Source organism: Rissa tridactyla, chromosome W (assembly GCF_028500815.1).
Source record: "Rissa tridactyla isolate bRisTri1 chromosome W, bRisTri1.patW.cur.20221130, whole genome shotgun sequence".
In the NCBI taxonomy this organism is placed as follows: Eukaryota; Metazoa; Chordata; class Aves; order Charadriiformes; family Laridae; genus Rissa; species Rissa tridactyla.
The window spans coordinates 4464625-4485168 of NC_071496.1; the positions used below are offsets into that span (position 1 = coordinate 4464625).

Here is a 20544-nt window from a genome sequence, read left to right on the forward strand (position 1 = left end):
AGTTGTAAATTGTAAATCAGTTGCCAATGAAACTGAATATTGTGACTAGGTAATTATTGTGACTAGATAATGATCTCTGGCTGCTTTTGAAAATAATATTCTCAGCTGCACCTCGATGTTTATTTTTCTGTAAATGTCTCAACATTTCCCTTACAGCAGGAAACCCATTATCCAGTTTTGAAGCTTACTGCCAGTGACATTTTTGTTTCATTTTTTATTAATAAAACGTGTCACGCCATCATTATAACAAATTATGACAATGTTCTTGACAAGATGGATGAAACTAAGAAAGCTACCGCATCGCAGCGCGAGTCCAACCTCTTGCATTTAACAAGCTTCAATCGCAAGGCTGTATTATCTTCCGTTCTTTTTGGTGAATTTAATTCTGTTTAACCGCTGAGCGGTTATGCCCTCAGCGTTCTGGAGAGCGGTGGCCCTGGGGGTGCCGCTCCCTCCTCATGTCCCCGGAGTCCTTGGCCGCCCTGCCGGCACTGGAGCTGCCCTTTCCCCGCGGGTTTGGGCCTGCCCGGGACCCCGGGGGTCGGTGAGGGGTACGGCGGGCCGGTACGGGTGGGTTTTTACCTCAGGATTTCCCTCGGGGCCTCCCCGCCGGGCGGAGAGGCGGCACCGGGAGGGTGGCGCGGTGCTTCCCCCGCGCCGTCTCGTTGGAGCCGCCCTCCCCCGTCACGTGCCGGGGGCGCGCACCGGGTGCACGATGGTGGTGGTGGCGGCGGCGGCAGCGGCGGGGCCCGGCGGCGGCGGCAGCAGCAGCGGGTAGAAAATGGCGGATTTCGAGGAGCTGCGGGTGAGGAGGCGGCGGGGGAGGCGCGGGACAAGATGTCGCCTGGCCGTTCTCGTTGTGGGAAGGGGTGGTGGCGTGTGTGTGTGTGTGGGGGTCGTTCACCCACCGCCCCCTCCCCCCGGCCATTCCTCACGGGGAGCCCCCGCCGCGCACCTCGGTGCGTGTCGGGGGACGGGGGGGCGGTGAGCTGCCGGCGCCTCTCGCTGAGGCGGCGGCCCGTAACGGTCGCCCGGAAACCGGCGGGGCCCCGCGGCCGCCTGCGCCTTCCCCGAGGAGAGGAAGAGGGGCCGGCCTGGAACGCGGGAGCCTGAGGAAAACCTTCCCTGTCACTGCCCTGGGACGGGACGGGGGGCTCGGGGAGCCCGTTTTCCATCCCCGCCGGGTGGCTTGTGCTGGTGGCGGGGTGCGCTCACCCCCCTCCCCGGTTCCCGACATCTTAAAAGCCGTTTTGGTTGCCTGCGGCCCGACCTGGCGAGAAGCCGGGCCCCGGCCCGCTGCCGGAGGGTCGCACGGCGGGGCTCCGCGCCCTCGGGAGCACCATTACTGCCCGCTGAGGGGAGAATGCCCAGTAACTACCCCATTTTTGAGAATGCTAATAATTATTGAATCTTCTGACAATTCATTAACAGTTTTCTCACCGGGAAAGCTATGCCTCTGAAGCGTGAAATCCAGTTTTTCTTTTCAGACCTGTTTTGTCTTCGATTGAATGCCTTTTATATTGCACTTGCGGACTTCCTGTAACAGATTTTTCGGGGGGGCTGTGTGGCCTTTTGTATTTTAAGGTGTGTGCACAAAGAGCTGACTACATCGTTTTTGTTTTTCCTCATGTCTCTTGAACAGTCTGTTGAGTATCTTTGTTCGGAAGGAGAATGTCTTTCTGCAGCATCCACACCTGCAGAAGTGCTGCCGAGGGAATACTACATGCACACCGACACCCCCCCCGACTTTTCTACAAAAGGAATAAAAGCCAGTTAAATAGGAACTACTGTGAGTTAGGCTTTAGTGTAGAGAAAGGTCTGATGGGCTGTACTGACAGTAGTCTGACCAACAGTGGGAAATATGCTGCAATCGCCAGAGAATTTCCTACACTAAGGCTTCTTCCAGCACTAACACCGCGCGGGTTGGAGTGGCTGTAGGGTAGCTGAGGAACTCGGTTATAAAAAATGCCATGGAAAGAACTGAGTTTCTTTATTTGAGGACAACAGTGCTCTATCTCAGACTTAGGTTTGAGAAGGGTTAGCTTTTTTTTTCCCCCCCCTAAGTTAAACGTCGGGGGTTTTTTAACTTGTTTGTGTTTACATGTTTTCTTGTTTAGTGTCCTCACCCATTTTCAGCCCTCTTTCCAAGGTCTCTCAAAGGGTGTAGCTATGTAGGTAGCTAAACCCCCAGTATAAACTTTGTAGCAGAGATGACTCTTCTTTGTGTAGCTCCTCTTCCTTAGGCTTGAGCTATGGTCTACATTTTCCAAAGCACTACAATCGCTTATCTAGATACGCGTAAGTATTGATAGACTTTGTCTGGGAATTGGGTACCTAAATACCTTTGAAATTATATACGCACCTGAGTTGCTTGCCACAAGTAATGCAGGAAGCATGGGGGGGGAAAAGGCAACTGGGTTTCAGGCCAACTACAGGACTGCTCTTTTGTCACTCAAAAGAATAGGTATCAGCAGTTTAAAAAAAATACTAGTCTGGAGAAATGTCTTTTGATGTTCTCATTCATCTTATTTCTAAACTGGGGTGCCTGTGAAATTAATCTGTTAGCCTGGAGCTTCTCTAAATGTTCAACATCCGGCTGATCATAATTAATGATCCATTTTGGGAAAGCTCTAGATAATTTTTGGAAGAGAACATAATAAAGGCCTTGAAAACGTAAGGCAGTCTACTGTCTTGTCTCTTTTTTTTTTTTTTTTTTTTTGAGAGGAGACATTTGAGTGTGTCTGCTTGAATACCAGACACTTGGTTTGCAGGTTTAAGTTTTTTTTTCTTCAGACAACCAATTCTTCCTGCTTTTGGCCCAAGAAAAGAGACACCCCACCACCTCCAACAGATTTAATAAACTGACCTTTAGGAGTGATCTTAAACTGCTGCTTTATAGATTAATGTATGTGACGTTTTTATGGCATTATTGTTTGCTGCTCTCTTGTTGATTGCAATTTCCTGTAATATGTGATCTCTGCCTGCCTTATAAAAGGCCACTAGGGCAATTTGGAGAGTTGAATTTATTTTAGTAAATTGTTAAGGACTGGCTAAGGGCAGGAGGTCAGAGTTCTCCCTTAAATCCTGTTTTTGAGGGAAACATGCAGGGGCAGCATTTTTCTATTCTCAGGGCAAAGGATCATTTTGATATTTGTTAGTACCATCCCTGCCATCCTCTGGACCTTCAGAGTAGAACTTCTGGGGAGCAAGGGTTATAACCGAGAGGCTGGAGTGAAAGAAAACAAAGAAATTCAAACCTGCTGTTCCATCAGGCCTTTTGGAAGTCTTCAGTTTATTGTTAAAGGATTCGGAAGTAGCCATAACCACAGTCACCTCTTTTTGAGGAAAAGGCTTACCCTTCCAGACCTTCAGATTAATTAATTAGTAGTGTTTATTGAATTCTGTAGGTTACCAGTTTCTGGAATATTAGGGAGCTGCTGAGATGTGGTGAGCACAACTGTATGTACGTTGTATTTTGAGCTACGGTTTCCAGACCTGCTGTTCACAGCTGTGTTTTTAAGCGTGGCTCCTACCTTTATCCATAATCCTCACTCACGAGCAGCCTGATGAATGTCAAAGGGATTACACGGGCATAGGTGGACGTGGAACAGAAGTCAGCAGTCTGGTGTGGAGGCCAGAGATGGCATGTGAACACGTTTTTGAACAGAATTGGCCCAGGAGTGGAGAACTACAGCTCCTTCTGAGAGCCATCTGTGAGAAAACAATTCCAGTTCCCAACAAATTCTCAACTTGCTGAGATTTGGCTTGAAGCTAAGGTTTGCATCCCAGCAAAATACTGCAGTTAAGAGAATCGGTTATATATTATTACTTAAAGAACATCTCTTGGGTCCCCTAAGTTTCTGCTGGCATCCTGGCTCTGGAAACAAATAATACAGAGTGCACACTATGCTTGAAACATCGCACATCCCTAGTTTAGAAGAGAACAGCTTCAGTCTCATAGTTTGTATTGAATTGGGTTTTGAAGTAATGTGTTAGTTTCATCTTTATGAATAAAAAAAACAAACCCCAAACTATAGGCGAATGAATATGCCTGTGCCAAACCTAATTTGTGCGACACTACTGATCAGTTTCATGGCCATTGTGGAAAAAAGCGTCATTTTAATGAGACGAGATGGAAGTGTGCTCATATGTCCTGTGTGGAAGGGGAGATGACTGGAAAATCAGGGTTTATAGATGCTGAAAGTTAAGTCCCGCTTTTAAATTTTGCGCTTGCACACCCAGTACTAAAGTCATGCAATTCAAATGTGAAAGAGCAATATGGTTCAGACACCATATTAAAACACAGAAATTGAAGTCTCATTCCTGTATGTACTGGATCTCTCCTTCATACCAGGCTTGCTGTCTTTCCGCTCATCTTGCTTTATTTTTCTGGTCTGAATGGACAGCATTTGCCTGTTTACCAGGTGAAGCAGTGCTTAGTGCAAAATTGTTAGCCATGGAGAAAACACTGACAGGTATTCTCACGTGTCCTCTTCAAGCTCATTGCAAAACGCTCTTTTGTATTCTGTTTTATTTTAGCTGTGTTAATAACATTGTATTGTATATGCTGACTAGTTGGGGGGGTTTGGGGTAGAAATCAAACTCTGTGTGTTGATCTGGGGTAAACTTAAAATGATGGGCAGAATGGATATTGAGAAGTTTCTGTTGGTGATGTAGTAGTGATCTTTAGGTTGCAATTAACATTGAGTGTATTAAATAAGATAACCTCTGATAAAATACTATTAATAACCTATGATAATATACTGTTGTATCTGTATATAATTCCTTTGCTCTTCCTAGATGCACAGTTGCTTTTTTGGACCAGTGAGGCTTATTGTGGTACCTTAGAAGTTTGTTGTATCTAGAATAATTAACAATTAATGATTGCACTGAGATATAGTGATGGGGAAAGGAAGGAGATAATGTAGTTTATGGTACTTAAAAACAAACTAAGAAAAGGCTGCAATGAAATGGTTCAAGCTTTGTTTTGAGCATCTTATGTGAAATGAACAGAAGTATTTGATTTAGGATTTTCACTGTTATATTAAGTGCATGCAACTTTGAAGACTAATGCCTAATTTCAGAGCAAGGTTAGAGTTAGTCCAAAGAAAAAGCCCTGTAATACTGAGGACCTGATGGTCATGCTGGTTGCACCAACTGTTGTGTTCTTCAGAGCTGCTCTTAATGTGCTGTACTACTTAAGCAGATTTAATTAATGACATCTTCATTCTTTCCTAAGACTTGCAGTTTTTTTATCTATAGTTGTATCAGTTTCTAGAATATATGTATATTTGTATTTAGGGTCAGCATAGACATCTTCAACCATCCACAGACACACGTTGCTCTTTTTTACCAGTATTATACACTTCTAGCCCACTATATATCAGCGCGTATGCAAATTTATTGCAAAAGATGTCATAAAGCTGCTTCTCTGCTGTAAGTGTCCAGAAAAGGGCTTGAAGTCAGGAGTGAGGATTTGTGGGGTTGGTCCATGGTGCGTCCCTTCCCTATATAGCCTTCAGAAAACATCCCAGTGGGGCTGAAGCAGAGCTCTCGGGTGGTGGAGGCTGACTAGGACTTCTGAATCGACTTGGATTGCTTCTGCAGGTTCAAGTGCAGGGTTCACCACCTGAGCAGTTGCGGTTGCCCTAGAAGCTACAGCCATTGGTGTTTATTGTAGATGCATGTCAAGAATTTAACAGGCATTTTTGGTTACCTTCCATTTATATTATTTATTTATGTAAGTACAATGACTGTTAAAACTGCAGGTAGCCTTGGTGGGGGGGAGTGTGGAGAATCGCGTACCTCTTGTTTGAGAGAGGTGTTTGATCCTTTACTTTGCTCTGAAACGTGCCTACCCTTAATTTCAGCACTGCGTCTGCATTTTGTGGACTCCCTAACATCATCATCTCTGTGAAATGGATGCCATTCCAAATACACCTACGGCTTAATGCTTTAGAACAATATTTCTGCTTATGAATCATGGTCACTGTAGTTCAACAATAAGAAACAAAAAAACCCTGTGAAACTTCTTATGACCTTCAAGTATGAATTTCAGGGGGGAAAAATGTTTCTGGAATTATCCAGTCTGATTTCTTTCCTTAAAGTTCTGTCAAACTACTCTTTGTGTTCATGGAGAAACATTAAAAGTAAAATGGCTTTGGTCTTCTGTGTTAAAAAAGCTTTTTGTTGGGCTGTGCAGCTGTAAAGAACTTCTCTTAAGAGAAAATTGATGGCATTTACGTGACACAACTTGAATGTCTAATCTTAATTCAGTGATGTGAAAAGCATGTTAATAGCTAGGCTGCAGTCTTCTGCAATATTGCAGGAACCTCAGAAGAAAATAACTTGGTAGGGTTTGTTGGAAGTAATATCTGTCTTGCACCATGATTATAAATGCTCCTAAGCATATGTTATGCTTCCATAAAAACTTGGTGATTATAACAAGTGTCCACTTTGATATATCTGTAAATGGAGTAATAAGCTCAAATGTGTAGATCAGACTGGCTGCGTATTCGTGCGCGTTGTTCTTGTTGCCTTAAAGGGAATGTGGAATCAGCTTTAGGGGGAAAAATGTTGCGAAAGCCACTGTTTAATTAATTCCAGTAAAACTTACTTTTGCAAGACTTCTTTCAAAACCATACATTAGATTTTTGCGTTGATGGACAAAACCGTATTTTGTGTTTGTTTTTTTTTTTTACACTCCCAAGCATTTTTAATGGAGGTGCCAATTTAAAATCTTGCTGACTATGGTATTGAAGCCAGCCTGTGTCTTCTAATAAAATGAAATCTGTCTCGTAAGAGAATGCTAGTTTGTGGAATTTCCACATGAAATGTTAGCTGTTTCAAGGCATGAGTGACTGTACGTTTCACCTTGATTAACTTGCGGGAATGCACAGAAGGCAGCAGGCAGGGTAATAGTATTTTGCAATACATGCTCTTTCCTTAATCTCTGTGTAAAGGATTATTTTATTCATTTGCATTCTGATTATGGAATCCAGAATCATGCTTACTGCCTGCATCTGAAATAAAGGAGCTGACATTGCTATCAAGCTTATGCAGCTATCTATGGAAGCATGCAACATGAAGTTCTCAGTAAATTCTCGAATATCAGTATTATCTTTTAACGCTATTTCTCTTTTATGTGGCATGACTATAAAGCTGTTACAGTACTTCAAGCTATTTTTATGAATAGTGAAACACTTTATTTTTGTCACCCTTTTTAACTGTGAAACTAAGGAAAAGTAGCAGGGGAATGCCAGGTGGACGCTAACCTTCTCCAGCAGCTGTGAACTGGGTGGAGTTCTGTCTCTGTCTTTTCTTGTGTGGTTTTGCTGTTGAGAGAGGTTGCTGGGATGAAATCAAGGTGACATTTGCTGTTGGTCCCTTCTTCAGAAGGTAGGGTGAGACACTCAATGCCTCATGTGACACTGCTTTCACTGGCAGTTGCAAATTGTGTCCGTGGACGGGGCGTTGGGGGAATACCAGTTTGAAGACTGCTGGATTAGCTCCTTGATAGAAGCATCACCGTACCCAGACTGGCCATCTGGAAACGTTAAAACTGGGTATCTGAAATAGGATAACCTCGTCCCCTCAACAATGAGGAAAGGGTGTGCCTGATGAGAGTCCTAACGTAGTGTTTTAGATGATTATTTTGATATGCATGAATAATGTGGCCCTTGAAAAGGCAGGTCCTGGCTCTTTGCTCCTGCTGTCTTGTAATGGCACAAGTTCAGTTTTTATCTGGCTCAGTTCCCTGATCTGTCTTACTGTAAAAAAAAAAAAAAAAAAAACCGAACAATTTTCTCAACGTTAAGGAGAGAATAGGGAGCAAGCAGCTAGAGGCACAGGGGGAGTTCAGACTTTTTTTTTTTTTTTTTTGGTGGCTGACTGCATGGTTGTAGCATTAAAACTTCAGCTGAGATCAGATCCGTGTTAGAATATGTGGGTGTAAACTCTGTAACTGTATAGTAGTTGCATCCCTTCTGAAATCAGTGCCCAAAGCTTTAAATATTGTATATTGGACTACTACTTGAAGTCAAACAATGCACTTCTGAACTGTTTTTAAAAAAATCTTTTATGGTCCCAGATGTCTACTACTTTGTACCTTCTGTTAGGGCCTTCATCTGCCAGTCCTTGAGTCTGGGGTTGGTACAGTACAGCAGTACAGATTGAAGTCAGATGTTCTTTCATCTTTTAAACTTAACCTCCTTGTTACGGTGGAAGAGTCCCACAAATAGGAAGTTGCTTAGAAGAATTCTGGACAATTTTATACCTCTGAAAAGAGAGCTTGCTCGCAAAAATGTGAGATGATGCGCCTATGCTAAGTTACTTGTTTTTTAGTAATGGGGGCAGAAGGTCGCTTCACCTTGCATAGTGGGCTTTTTTATTTCTTTTTTTATTTTTTAATGAGAATCTTTTTGCTTATGATATTCATAGTTCAATCCTCAGTCTTCTAAAACTAACTCTGATAATCAAGTAAATAGTATTATTTCCTTTAAAGACACCTTTTGGTGTCCCACGGTACCAGAATGTAATACAAAAAGGACAGGTAGTTTTCTGTGATGTTTTGGAAGAATCAGTTATGTTGGTTAAACAGTTCGTTCATATGATACAATTTATCTTGTTTAGAGTGTCCACCTTGCTGTGCCATCCTTTCAAGAGTGAACCCTGATGTGCCTGTCTCTGGGGAGCACTTTAAATGCACGCATGAACAAAATAAAGAGCGTTTCAGAATAAACTATGCAGGACTTACAGTTGCTTATTCTATTTCTTAAAATGTATTGGAAGACAGATGATAATACTGATTAATCAAATTTCTTTTGTTTGTTTCATGAAGTGAGACTTCTTTTTTTTTTTTTTAGACCTTGTGCTTCTGTGTGAATTTAAGAAAACACTGCATGGGTTGCATTAAGATGTTGTTGTTGGTTTTGAGTGTGAATACAATTAGAAGCCTTTGAAATCAAGAACACACCCAAACTCAACCTTCATCCTGGACACTTTGTTTCTTCGTTTTAAACTAACTATACTCTTGTGTTGGGTAAAGGTATGGGTAGTACCTAAGATAACAAATGTGGAACTAGAATGATGGAAGCTCATAAGCTTCACGATGCTCAGAAACTTGGGGTTCACCTGTGGTTATCTCTCTCTTCTTTCTAGAATATGGTATCAAGCTTTCGTGTTTCTGAACTACAAGTGTTGTTGGGGTTTGCTGGACGTAATAAAAGCGGGCGGAAACATGACCTCCTGATGAGGGCACTGCACTTATTGAAGAGCGGCTGCAGCCCAGCAGTTCAGATAAAAATCCGAGAACTCTATAGGCGTCGGTACCCAAGGACGATTGAAGGACTTTCGGACTTATCGGCTATAAAACCTGCAGTTTTCAATTTGGACAATAGTTCCTCTCCTGTCGAGCCTGACCTGGCTGTTGCTGGCATTCACCCACTCCCTTCTACTTCGGTCACGCCTCAGTCTCCTTCCTCGCCTGTCAGTTCTGTGCTCCTCCAAGACACTAAGCCCCACTTTGAGATGCAGCAGCCATCCCCTCCGATTCCACCCGTTCATCCTGATGTTCAACTGAAAAGCCTCCCTTTTTACGATGTGCTTGATGTGCTCATAAAACCTACAAGTCTAGGTAAGTGTTTATTAGTTCTGCAGGTCACCTAATTCATGAAATAGGTGTTGCTCATGATAGTACTAAGTCCAGACTTAAATTGCTTTTTGCAGCTGGGAAAAGGTGGAAACTCCCTTTCCTTCTCGCTTCTGCCCTCGCCCTCTCTCCACCACCTGTCCCCAAAGACCACACTTCAGAAAATAGTGTTCTCTTCTGTAAATATAAGATCTCTTATCTTTTGAATATTAAATAACAGAGTAGAATAGTTCAGTTGGAAAGTACCTACAATGATCATCTAACTGCCTGAGCACTTTAGGGCTGACTAAAAGTTAAAGAGTAATAGTAAAGGGCATTGTCCAAATACCTCTTAAAGATGGACAGGTCTGGGGCATTGACCATGTCTCTAGGAAGCCCCTTCTGGTGTTTGACCACCCTCTTGGTAAAGAAATGCTCCCTAATATCTACTCTGAACCTCCCCTTTTGGCTGAAGGATTTAGACCTGAAGTCTGCCTGGTACAAGTGAGGAACACATCTGTCAGGGCCAACAGGAAAAGGGCTTCAGGGTCGATAATTAATTAGTTGCAACAACATAAAGAGACCAAGTTCACTGGATTTGTTAGTTTATACTTATTTCACTGCAACCATTCTGCAGGTTCTCGCATCTCGCACTGAAATAGATACTTTGTGCAGCAAAGTTCAGTGTTGCATCAGATTAGTGAAGGCTTCTCAGCCTAGGGGTTGTTGCCGTACTGTATGTTAAAATGTAGAGTGGACCTTTGTCTTCCAAATAACCTGAAATCTCAGTTTAGCTTCCTCAAATGCCTCACTCTTAAACCTATTTAATTATTTGGAAATATGTTGTTTTCTGTCTTGAAACTCAACCTGTCTTACCTTACGTGGTAGAAAGCTTTCCCTAACTATTTAGTAATAATGTTTAGAAACACTTAGCATTTTGCAAGCTGTTTGTATCCTCTTAAACGTTTTAGTTTCTTAACTGATAATAGAGCCTTTTAGGCTGTGACTTGTACCTCTGTGAAGCATATACTGATGCTTGGTCATCCTCCACTACCTAAAGCAGCAAACATTACTAAGAATCGTTATTCACAATGCCCCTTGTCACTTCTCTTTTTGTCGCGATGCCCTGTTAGAGAAGAGTTTAATATCAAACCCATGTATTGGTACAACAGCTGCTGTGACATTGGGCAGCTCTGTGGCTTGTGCTCCCGTTAGATTTACAGAGATGTCAGTGCTACGATGTCCTGGCCAACTCCTGCTTACGTTCACTCTAAGTAGCTGTGTATCTTAACTAACTTCCTGAATTATTCTGTGTGATGGGACAACTGTTGGCTCATAGTTAGCCAGTCTAGTTGCCAGCCACATGGTTACTCTGTCCCATGTAATGCAGCGTGGGCTCCGCATTGTATTTCTGCTCTGCAGTTACCTTTTGTTTCCTGGTCAATGATATCTGGAGGTGGTGGCGATATGCTAGAAATTTCCCTAACAGCTGTTTTCCTCAGCTTTGGAAATGATCGTTTTTTGACGAAGGGAGGATGCTTCCTTAGGGTTGTCGCTATGTTATCGTTAGAGCTGTGTGTAAATTCCTCTTTCCCTTGAAGACTGCAGGGTCTTTGTTGCATGTTGCCTGGTTTTCACAGGAGTGAGGATTACTTAGTTCTGTAACATTTGGGTCCTTCTAGGACGTGGACGAGGGGGACAAGATTAAACTGAGTACTTGCTTGCCTTCAAACTTGTTCCAGAGCACAGTACTTGGAGGTGGTAGCAGCCAGAGCTACAACTCGGATCTGTGTGAGGAGGAGTGGGGAAATAAGATGTGAGGAATGGCTTGATGTACAAATTGGCCCATCTGATGTTGGAAGATATGAACATTGGCTGAAAATCAGTCTTAACGTGGATTCACAAGCATGTTTGCAAATGAGGCTTTATTTAAGATTTTTAGATTGATACGGGTAACTTGTAGGCCCACTTAGTAGACTTGGTGACTGGGACATGGAACAAAAAAGTTTGTTATGTTTGAGAATTAAGGATTTGGAAACCAAATTGGTCAGAGAGCTAGAGTATAGTCCACTGTGACTGTCTTAGAGGTGAGTGTAGGTACTCTTTTGCACTAATACGAGAACACGAGAGCAGGTGTAGATGTGGGCTTTAGTTTTAACCCACACTCAGTTCAGCAACAAAATATTTCCGTGATCTTTTAAACACATGCTTAAGTATTATTTTGAAACATAAAATGCTGTCTATGATGTGTGTGTGTGTGTGCACGTAAGTGCACAATGTAGCTGTTTTGAATTGTTTGAGGAACTCGATGTGTCTGTTTGCTCCACCTGGGTTCTATTTCATGTTTTGTATGTGTTTTCTGGGCACAGAGATTGTCTTCAATGAATCTCATGGTGTAAAAGAGAAACTAGCTCATCCAAATTTGCCTGGTTTAGCTGTGCTGGTTTTGCGATTGCTTTTGCTGTTTGTTTGAACTGTTGGACAAGTCCAGTCTACCTTTATTTCAGGTCAAGATTTCTAACTTTGCAAGTCGAAAGAAAGTAGAAAAGTAATGTGTACATACCATGAAACCTTAATACTAAAATATTACTGCATGCCGTCACTGACAGACAAGTAGGATTCTGACATGAAAGTTGTATGTATTTTTTTTTTTTTCTTCACTAAATGCTACTGAGGGGTAATTCACAGACTTGAAGTCTTCTCTGGTGTTAGGGGTTGTGCTCTCTCCCTTCCTCCCCAAAGGCTTAGTTACCTTTAGCTCTTTCTCAGTTGAGTCCAATTGGAATTCCAGCTGTCCATGAATAACTTCTGGGGCATGTTCTCTTCTTGTAGTACCTTAAAATAGTTGTAAACATCTTCTCTGTGGTACTCTTTTCACCAGGTATCCAGTGTTATGTTTTGTTGTGTGTTTGTTTGAACCTTTCTCCTGTGGGAGAAAGGATTATAACGCGGCTTGCCAAGCTGCTTTAGTACTGAAGTGTAATGTGATATTAAGGCAGCTGAATATAGTTGAATGAATGGTTTGTTCCATTGCTTTCCTGTTGACAGTTACATGCAGTTCAACCACAATTTGATTATATTAAGTGACTTGTGCCTTGTTCCAGGAAAAACTCAATTGCGGATCCTGTTTTAATCAATGACTTTAATCACCATGGTTTAACCTCTTTTGTTTCTCTTTTTTTCTAGTACAGAGCAGTATTCAGAGGTTCCAGGAGAAGTTTTTTATCTTTGCTTTAACACCTCAGCAGGTCAGAGAAATCTGTATTTCCAGGTAAGAAGAGAGGCTGTGGCATAGTGTAGGTAAACTTTTGCAAAATTTCAGGAGAAAGTGTGGATGTTTTGGTTCATTTTATGCCTCGCATAAGCTTGCGGATGCAGAGTGATGATCCTCACGGAAGTTACTCTGAGTTTATCTGTTCTGTTTTCTTCAGGAACCACTGTGCACAGAATTTGTGTGCAGTTGGGGTAAATCCTGCACCACTAAACAGTTAATAATTACTTGGTTCCAAATAATTGTGACTATTTACAGAGGTGGTAAGCTTTTCTTCCCTGCATGTTTGCTGGCTGCAGGAATGGAAGGTTGCTTTTATCTTCCATCCCAGGGCTCATGTTGTTGCAAGACCTATGGTATAAGCCAAGAGAATTCATAGGGTTTTTTTCCTCTCTGGCAACATCATACTTTGTTACTATAAACTCTTGATAGAGGATGCTGATCCTAAAGCCCTGCTTAACTTGCAGGAGCTAAACAGCGATGTTGCTCCTAAAACTTGTTCATAGCTCAATAAAAGAAAAATAAGAGCAAAATTTAGTGATGTTGGGGCACGCGTGCCAGTTCTTTCTGCATATGACTGGAATATGAGATCTGCTGTCTGAATGTCTACTTCTTTTTTTCTTTGTCGCAGGGACTTCTTGCCAGGGGGCAGGAGAGATTACACAGTCCAAGTTCAGCTAAGGTACCTTTTTTGTAGTGTTCTCTAACAACTTCTTAATTGGCCAGCGTAACACAAGTCTAAATGTTTGTGGGGACACGTGAATGTGGGGACACGTGAATGTGGCGACGCTTGAAAATGATGCTTTCTCTTTTTGGGGATATAGGTTATGCCTAGCAGAGACAAGCTGCCCTCAAGAAGATAATTACCCTAATAGTTTGTGTATTAAAGTAAATGGGAAGCTGTTTCCGTTGCCGGTAAGCTTGTTTGTACGTATTTGTGGCTTCTTTGTGACTTTTTGGAGTGTGTGTTTTTTCTGTAATGTTGGCTTGCTAAAACAATCAAGCTACTTATTGTTATCACTCAAATTTCTCTATTTATTAATGTTAGGCGTACGGTTTGTACGTTTACTGTGTGAGATAGCCGTTATGACTCTTAATCATGTTACAGCCGCTGCATGGATTAGTTGTGTTTTAGCCACCTAAACCAAGTTGGCAGTCATACGCTTTACTGGTTTCTGATGCTGCAAAAGTTAGTGTGCAGGTAGGGTCACCTCAAGGCTTGAATATATACAAAAAGGGAAAAGCCCTCTCATTATTCCTGAAAAATCTCTGCGGTGGGTATCTGTATAATAGAACAGAGAGAAACTCTTATGCGGCACATTCTGAAATAGTTCTAGAAGCTATAGAAGATGGAAAAAGTAGTATACAGAGGGTTTTTTTTTCCAGCAGTGGGTTTGGGAAGATGCTGTGTGGAGAGAGGAGGTGTGAAACCTCCTTTTCAGAATGTTTGTCACGTTCTTGGCGTGTGAGATGTGTTGTCCTGTACCCTCCCTCCTGCCATATGCAACCACGGCTGCTTTTTTTGCCTCTGCTCAGCTTAAATGTGACTCTCGAGGTTCTCTTCCCCTTTATTTCTTTAGCCACTTCATCACTGTTCTTCTGTCTTCAGTGTGTAAGAGGATTTCTTTCCTATGTTTCCTGGTCATTTTTCTCTGCAAATGCCAGTTAAGTTCTCTGTGATAAACTTGAGGACTTTCTTCTTTCCTCTGCAGATTGTCTTCCTTTCTTTAAGCAACCCACCAAAAAGAATTGGGTCTGATGTTCTCCTGTGGACGTCAATGTCTGCTGACTCTTCGTCTTGCTAATACCGTTTACCCCCTACTAGAATAGGTTATGCCATCCATTTTATGTGTAACGTACGTCACAGTCATAGAAAAAATTGTTTGTAATCTCGGGTTCTTGCTTTGCTTTAGATCTAAACCCTAAGTTCTTCCTGTGCATCATGATTCTTTAATCTGTTCAGCAGAAACTTGAGAAAGTGAATAAATCACTATTGTCTTGGCAACTTCCTTTCCTCTCCTGAATGACAAATACAGTCTCAGTCTGAGTGCTCCTGCAAACGTTTCTTTGTTGGTGTGGTCACTGTCTGGATCCCTCTAGTGGTTCCTTTCTGTTGCAGGAAATGTAAGATAACTTCTTTGTTTCAAAGACCACTATTGTCCAACTCCGTAGCGTTGGTGTTAGGTAATTAATCAGTGATGCCTGCCTCTATTGCCAACTTGTACAATTCTTAAGTGTTCTGTCTTTCCCTGGTATAGCAGTTCACGCCTCTGCAGATGTCTGTAAATTATTCTTGGTCATCTCCTTGGCTGCCATCCTTACTAGAAACTTCAGAGAATTGCTGCCAGTGTGCCAGTACTGCTTTGGGTTGTGCCAAATCACATTAACACAGTGTTTTCTTGTATTCCTACAACTGTGTCCTCCTCTTATAGTGTTGGATCTGAATTAAGAGGAGTAAATTCAGAGCCTTTCATGCTGCTGTCATGGCAAGTAACAAGGATCTTATCCATAATGCACTACAGCAGGTGGTTCTCCTGTTGACTTCTCTTGTAGGCAAGACAAAACGTGAAAGCCCAAAAAGGTAATTTGCTTTTCTTCTCAGGGGACCTCTGTAGACCACTGCAGGTCCCTTTCAAAGGACAAAATCAAATATGTCAGGGCAGGTTGGAAACAGCCAGATAGAAGAGCAGTTGCTCTTTCTGTTGATAGGTGGTTTTTTTTTTCCTGGCTATAGCAGGTCCCAGCTACTTAGACTAATACGGTTCTTGCAAGAAGCGTGGAATACTTAAAGACCAAAATAAATGTTGGCACTTGGTAGCCACTAGAATTGGCAACCTAACTAAACAGTGCTACACCATGCCGGTTGTGATAGGCAAGTGGAGTGCTCTTCACCTGAGTCCTGGAAGGCTAGGAAGGGAAGGTTTTAAAGTGTTCTAGGAGTACAAGATTGAATTTGATCTCAAGGTCATCGGTCTCTGGAGGAAAACATCAAAACCCTGACTGAAATGAAGCATGTGCGCTGCAGAGTCTGTCTCTAAAAAAGAAAAAAAAAAAAAAAGTTGGGAAATATGAGAGAACTTGCATCCTTGCTCTCTGTAAAGCAAGGTCAGCTTCGTTTCGGGTTGGAGACCAGCAGGATTATTGTGGCTGGTGCAGTATGTGCGGAAATACTCTCCTAAATATTGCAGGGAAGGTGTGTTTGTTCACATAAGCTCATTGTAAAGTCACCGTGGTAGAGAGGGGCCTACTACAGCGAAGCGGTTGGGAGATACGCTCTGTAAATGGCTGCAGCTGTTATGTCCGATTAAAGAAATGGCAAATCACGCATTCTTTTCAATGTGAAATTGTCATCTGTACATCTGCTGCCTCTGTGTTCTGTGATAAAGCGCACATGGAAGGTTCCTGAGAGCTACCGGGTCGCTCCTCTGGGGTGACAACCATTTTGGAGAGAGTTCTTCAGCAACTGCTCTCTGCTGCTCTGACCTGGCAGGCCAAGTCCGTTTTCTGCCACTGCAAGCAAGAGTCCTGTCTGAAGTTAATAAAGGGTGGTGGTGAGGCACAGCCAGGGCTTGGATGTCAGGTGAAACGTATGGACTAGTAATGGAGCTGCTTTGGAAACCTAGGAAATGATGTGACAACTGCCGAGTCCTCCTTAAATTAAAGGCAGTGATTATCCTATGGCATACTAGGCGAATGAGTGGAAGAGGCTGTTTATTTCTGTTTTATTGTTTTCAGACTTAATGTCTTTCAGTGGTGCTTTTTCCAAGCACTAGGTTTTGAATGTGTGTGCTTCTCTGGATAAAAAAAAAAACCAAAACAAGACAAACCAGCAAATGTGTGTGGGTTTTCAGCATATCCTTTCTGGGAGAGCTTCTTGCATAGAACACCACTGTCTTGAACTAAATGAAATCTGGCAGTCAGTTCTGCACAAGACGTAGGGCTGCGATCTCTTACCGGCATCCTTCTGGTGCAGGATGAGTTTTTGAGATGAGTGGACTGCGGGTGGACTGTGTGAGCTCAAAACAGAGATTCTCTGAGTTCCTGCTGCCGACTGGCTTCCTTTCATAGCGACAGACGCAGGGTGAGGTGAATAAGCTGCGGTTAGGCCACGTGCTCCTTCACATAGCACAAGTACTTTCTGCTCACGATGTGCTGGCGAATATGTGCTTGCCTGGAAGCAAAAGCGAACTGAGTGGCTCCCGATTTAATTCTCAAACATCGTATAGGAAATAAAACTACAGAGGAAAGCTGTCCAGGCTATGAAATTCTTCATCAAAACTGAGAGCAAGCAGTATCTCCTTTGTTTTGTTTCTGCAGACAACAGCAAAGCCTATTAGCTCTTAAATACAGCTGATACTTCATGTGCAGCCCTTCTTCAGGGGCCTTGGCAGAGCACAGTTGACAACCTGGCGCTTATGGGGCTGGGTGTAGCTGATGGGAGGCAAAGCAGGCACCAAAGAGGTGTGGAGCTCTTGGATTAAGACTTTATTGTTTCTTAAATAGAATCAATGAAGTGTTTTCTGGGTGTGAAACACTGAATTAACTCTTCTTGACTTGCTGGGCTTGTTGCTAAGGCTGTGTCCTTTGCGATGTTCCATTCTCTTTCCCTGGAGTGGGAGGGGGGTGGGGAGGTATGAGGCCGGGGGGAAAAAAGGACAAAGCATCAGCATTGCTTTTTACCCTTCCAGTGGACTTACCTGCACTGTGTTTTTCTTCCACCTTTCTAGCACTTCTGTAAAACCACATTAAAAACAAAAAAATGCTTTAAAATTGTGGTAGACATGGTATGAGCCTGTCAAAGACTGATATTTCTCAGAGTAAGTGTTGAATTTAGTTTTCAGCGTAGAGAGCCTCTAGGTTTACCTGCTTCCTGTAGATCTGTTTAAAACGAGTAAGTCTGTTCCAGCAAGTTTTCAGAGTACAGCAGGGAGACTTGGTTAACACTTTCCTTCTCCTTTCTTCCCGTAGGGATATGCTCCACCGCCAAAAAATGGAATTGAACAGAAGCGACCTGGGCGCCCCTTGAATATAACATCTCTAGTTCGGTTGTCGTCAGCAGTGCCAAACCAGATTTCCATTTCCTGGGCTTCTGAAATTGGAAAGGTAAACTGTATGTTCTGTAGGATGCGGAAAATTGTCTAAAACCCCCTCATCTGGCGTTCCTTCTCCCCTGTTGCCTGATATTGCTGGCAAGGCACGCACCGGCAAGTGTTCAGTATTAGGCTGAACTCATTATCATTGCCAGGAAACAAAGTTTGCTCTAGAAGTATGGTAGTTTACAGTAACATATATAAGATTTGCATACGGATGGCAAAGACTCCCTTATGGAATTCCCATTAGAAAGCCTGCTGTTAGGGGCTGCCTGAAATGTGTGTCCAATACCAGAATCTTTTTGTGGTGTAAATAGTAGAAAACACTTTGGACGTAACAAAATAACAAAAGTAAAACTTGCTTTTTTTCCTTGTAGCCTGCTGGTGAGAAAAAATGAAACTTTATAGCCATATATTCTAGGGCATGTTTCTCAGGATCTGTTTTAACTGTCCATTGGAGAAGGCTTTTTAAACTGACCAGATGTGCCAAGACCGTGGGCTTGGAGACAGGCATTTGCTTTTGAGCAAACTTTCTAAGCAAGTAATAACTAACTAGTTTTAGAAAAGCTGTTTTTATTTCATAGGAAAAACTGGTTAATAGATGCTTCCATCTCTGTTCTTTTGAGATTCCACTTATACATGAAAATGACCTCTGTATGAGTTGATTTAAAATTGTACTTGCAAATAAGCCAAAACAGGGGTGGAATTTCCAGCTTGGAAAACTCCTAGATGGCAGGTTGCTGGGAAGGGTTTATTGGAGGGGGTGTCAGACTGCTGGTGTCGGCTGTTTCTCGGCTTGATGGATCTCAAACATGCTTGGTTGGCCCGTGCTTGCGTGGTGCGTGTGTTTGCAATGCAGGATTTCTGAGCAGCGTGGGTTTTCTTACAAACGAAGAGTATTCTGGAAGTTTGGGTGACTTGAGGGAAAAGTGATTCAGCGTGGAGAAAGACTGGAGAGCTGGGGGAAAAAAATGGAAATTGAAGCCTCTTCATAATGCAGTTCTAAACGTGGTGGAAGCTGCAGTGGGGGAAAGGTGTGCTAGACTTCAGGTAGCAGGAGTGAAAGCGGGTGGTGACTGTTGCTTTTTAGTGCCTGCAGTCATTAATCACAGTTGATAAGGAATTGGCCTTTTAAAATGGCTGGGTGGCTGTTTAGAAATCCCCCTATGGATTTACTGAGGAAAGAAAGGGAGAGTGTGAAAAATTTCTGAATTCTTCCGAGTTTTAAATAGCTGTTGCAGCAGCCCTTTCCGCTGTTGGTAAGTCAAGAACTACTTATTCTGCTATCTGTGACTAGTTGTGCAAATCTTTCTGGATTCAATTAGCAAAGTAGCTTACCTCATACTTTATTTTTTTCAAAAGCAAAATCTGTGGACCAGAGACACCACATGTTACAAAGTGAGACTCCACTATAAGCTTTGATATATTAATTAAAATTTTAAAAAGAAATCTGAGAGAAAGCTAACATTCAGAAAACAAATGAAGGGCAGTGCTTGAAAGAAAAGGGTTTGGTTTTTTTCTAAAACAGAGGTGGAGGGAAAGATCTAAGCTGTGGCTTCCCAATCGTAAAGCACAAGAATCTTGACGTGACTGCGGGGATGTGGGTGGTCTCCTGCTCATCCCTGCTTGCTTCCTCCCCGGTATTTGCCAAAACGTATTCTTGTGGAAGGAGATGAATTGGAGGAATTCCCCGTTGCCCTGAGAGGTAAAGTGGGTTCTTTTGGTTTTAATGTTGGTGCTCTGCTCCGAGTATCAGAACCCGAGTAGCAGCTATTCATCCTCTAAATGAGAGCCTTGGGGACAGTGTGGCATGTCAGTGGTCTCACATCGTTAAAGGCTTAATGGCAAGAACTTTACTGATAGTGGAGGGCTTCTGAGCACAGGAGGCAGTCATCCCACGGAGCTGGTCAGACTTGAGCCTCTAGAGTTCTTTCTGTAGGCAATAAACAGTGCAACGTATGGTCGTTCTTTAAGGAAAAAAAAAAAAATCAATTTTTCTTAGTGGTTTCCTGTGCATTTAGATAACTTTATCTGCTCGTCTAGGTAAGAGCTGGTTTTCCTATAGGTAGTAAAGGAGGAGCAAAGCTGTAAGTGTTCTTGTTTAAAATTCTTGTGCAGTGCCCACGCAGTATAGGAGCCGTAAGAAGGTGGCTGCCGGGGAGTGGAAATAAGGGATTGCAGGTTGTGTGTGTTATACAGATGAAACCATTATTATTCCGCAGTAGTAGGACTTGCAGAATTTTCTCTTCATTAGTGACCTTGAAGAGGGAGCGAACACTGAACAAAAGGAGCTGGCAAGTGGTGTGAATTAGGGAAGAGTAGTAAATGCTAGGGAATGTGGCCAGTCTCAGAGGAGTGGATGTGGTGCAATGAGGCTTGGCTTGAAAGTGCAGAGCCAGCTAAAGAGAAGGTACGAGGAAATTGGTGCAGCTGTGTGACACTCCACGTGCTGTGTCTGAGAGTGAGCATTCATCTCTCTATCATGTGATGGTCTTTGTGCTCCACGCTAACAGATTGACACTGAAAAAATGCAAGGATTTAGGAGACAACCGTGA

General features: G+C 42.7%; 1 protein-coding gene across 8 annotated transcripts in view; it reads left to right on the forward strand.

Moving 5' to 3' along the window:
- Nucleotides 1-662: 662 nt before the first annotated feature.
- LOC128902028 (E3 SUMO-protein ligase PIAS2-like) overlaps nt 663-20544 on the forward strand; it is a 30679-nt gene continuing 10797 nt past the window's right edge. For 6 of the 8 annotated variants that reach the window (XR_008463594.1, XR_008463593.1, XR_008463596.1 and 3 more), the window contains exons 1-6: nt 663-805; nt 9160-9634; nt 12815-12899; nt 13531-13581; nt 13724-13826; nt 17868-18002. Coding sequence is in view for 5 of the 8 variants with exons in the window: in XM_054184315.1 (XP_054040290.1) it covers nt 782-805; nt 9160-9634; nt 12815-12899; nt 13531-13581; nt 13724-13826; nt 17868-18002 (873 nt within the window). In the remaining 3 variants the exon portion in view is untranslated. Of the gene's footprint in view, nt 806-8465; nt 9047-9159; nt 9635-12814; nt 12900-13530; nt 13582-13723; nt 13827-17867; nt 18003-20544 lie in introns of those variants that run through there. The other 2 variants (XM_054184316.1, XM_054184317.1) reach the window with 2 other exon arrangements.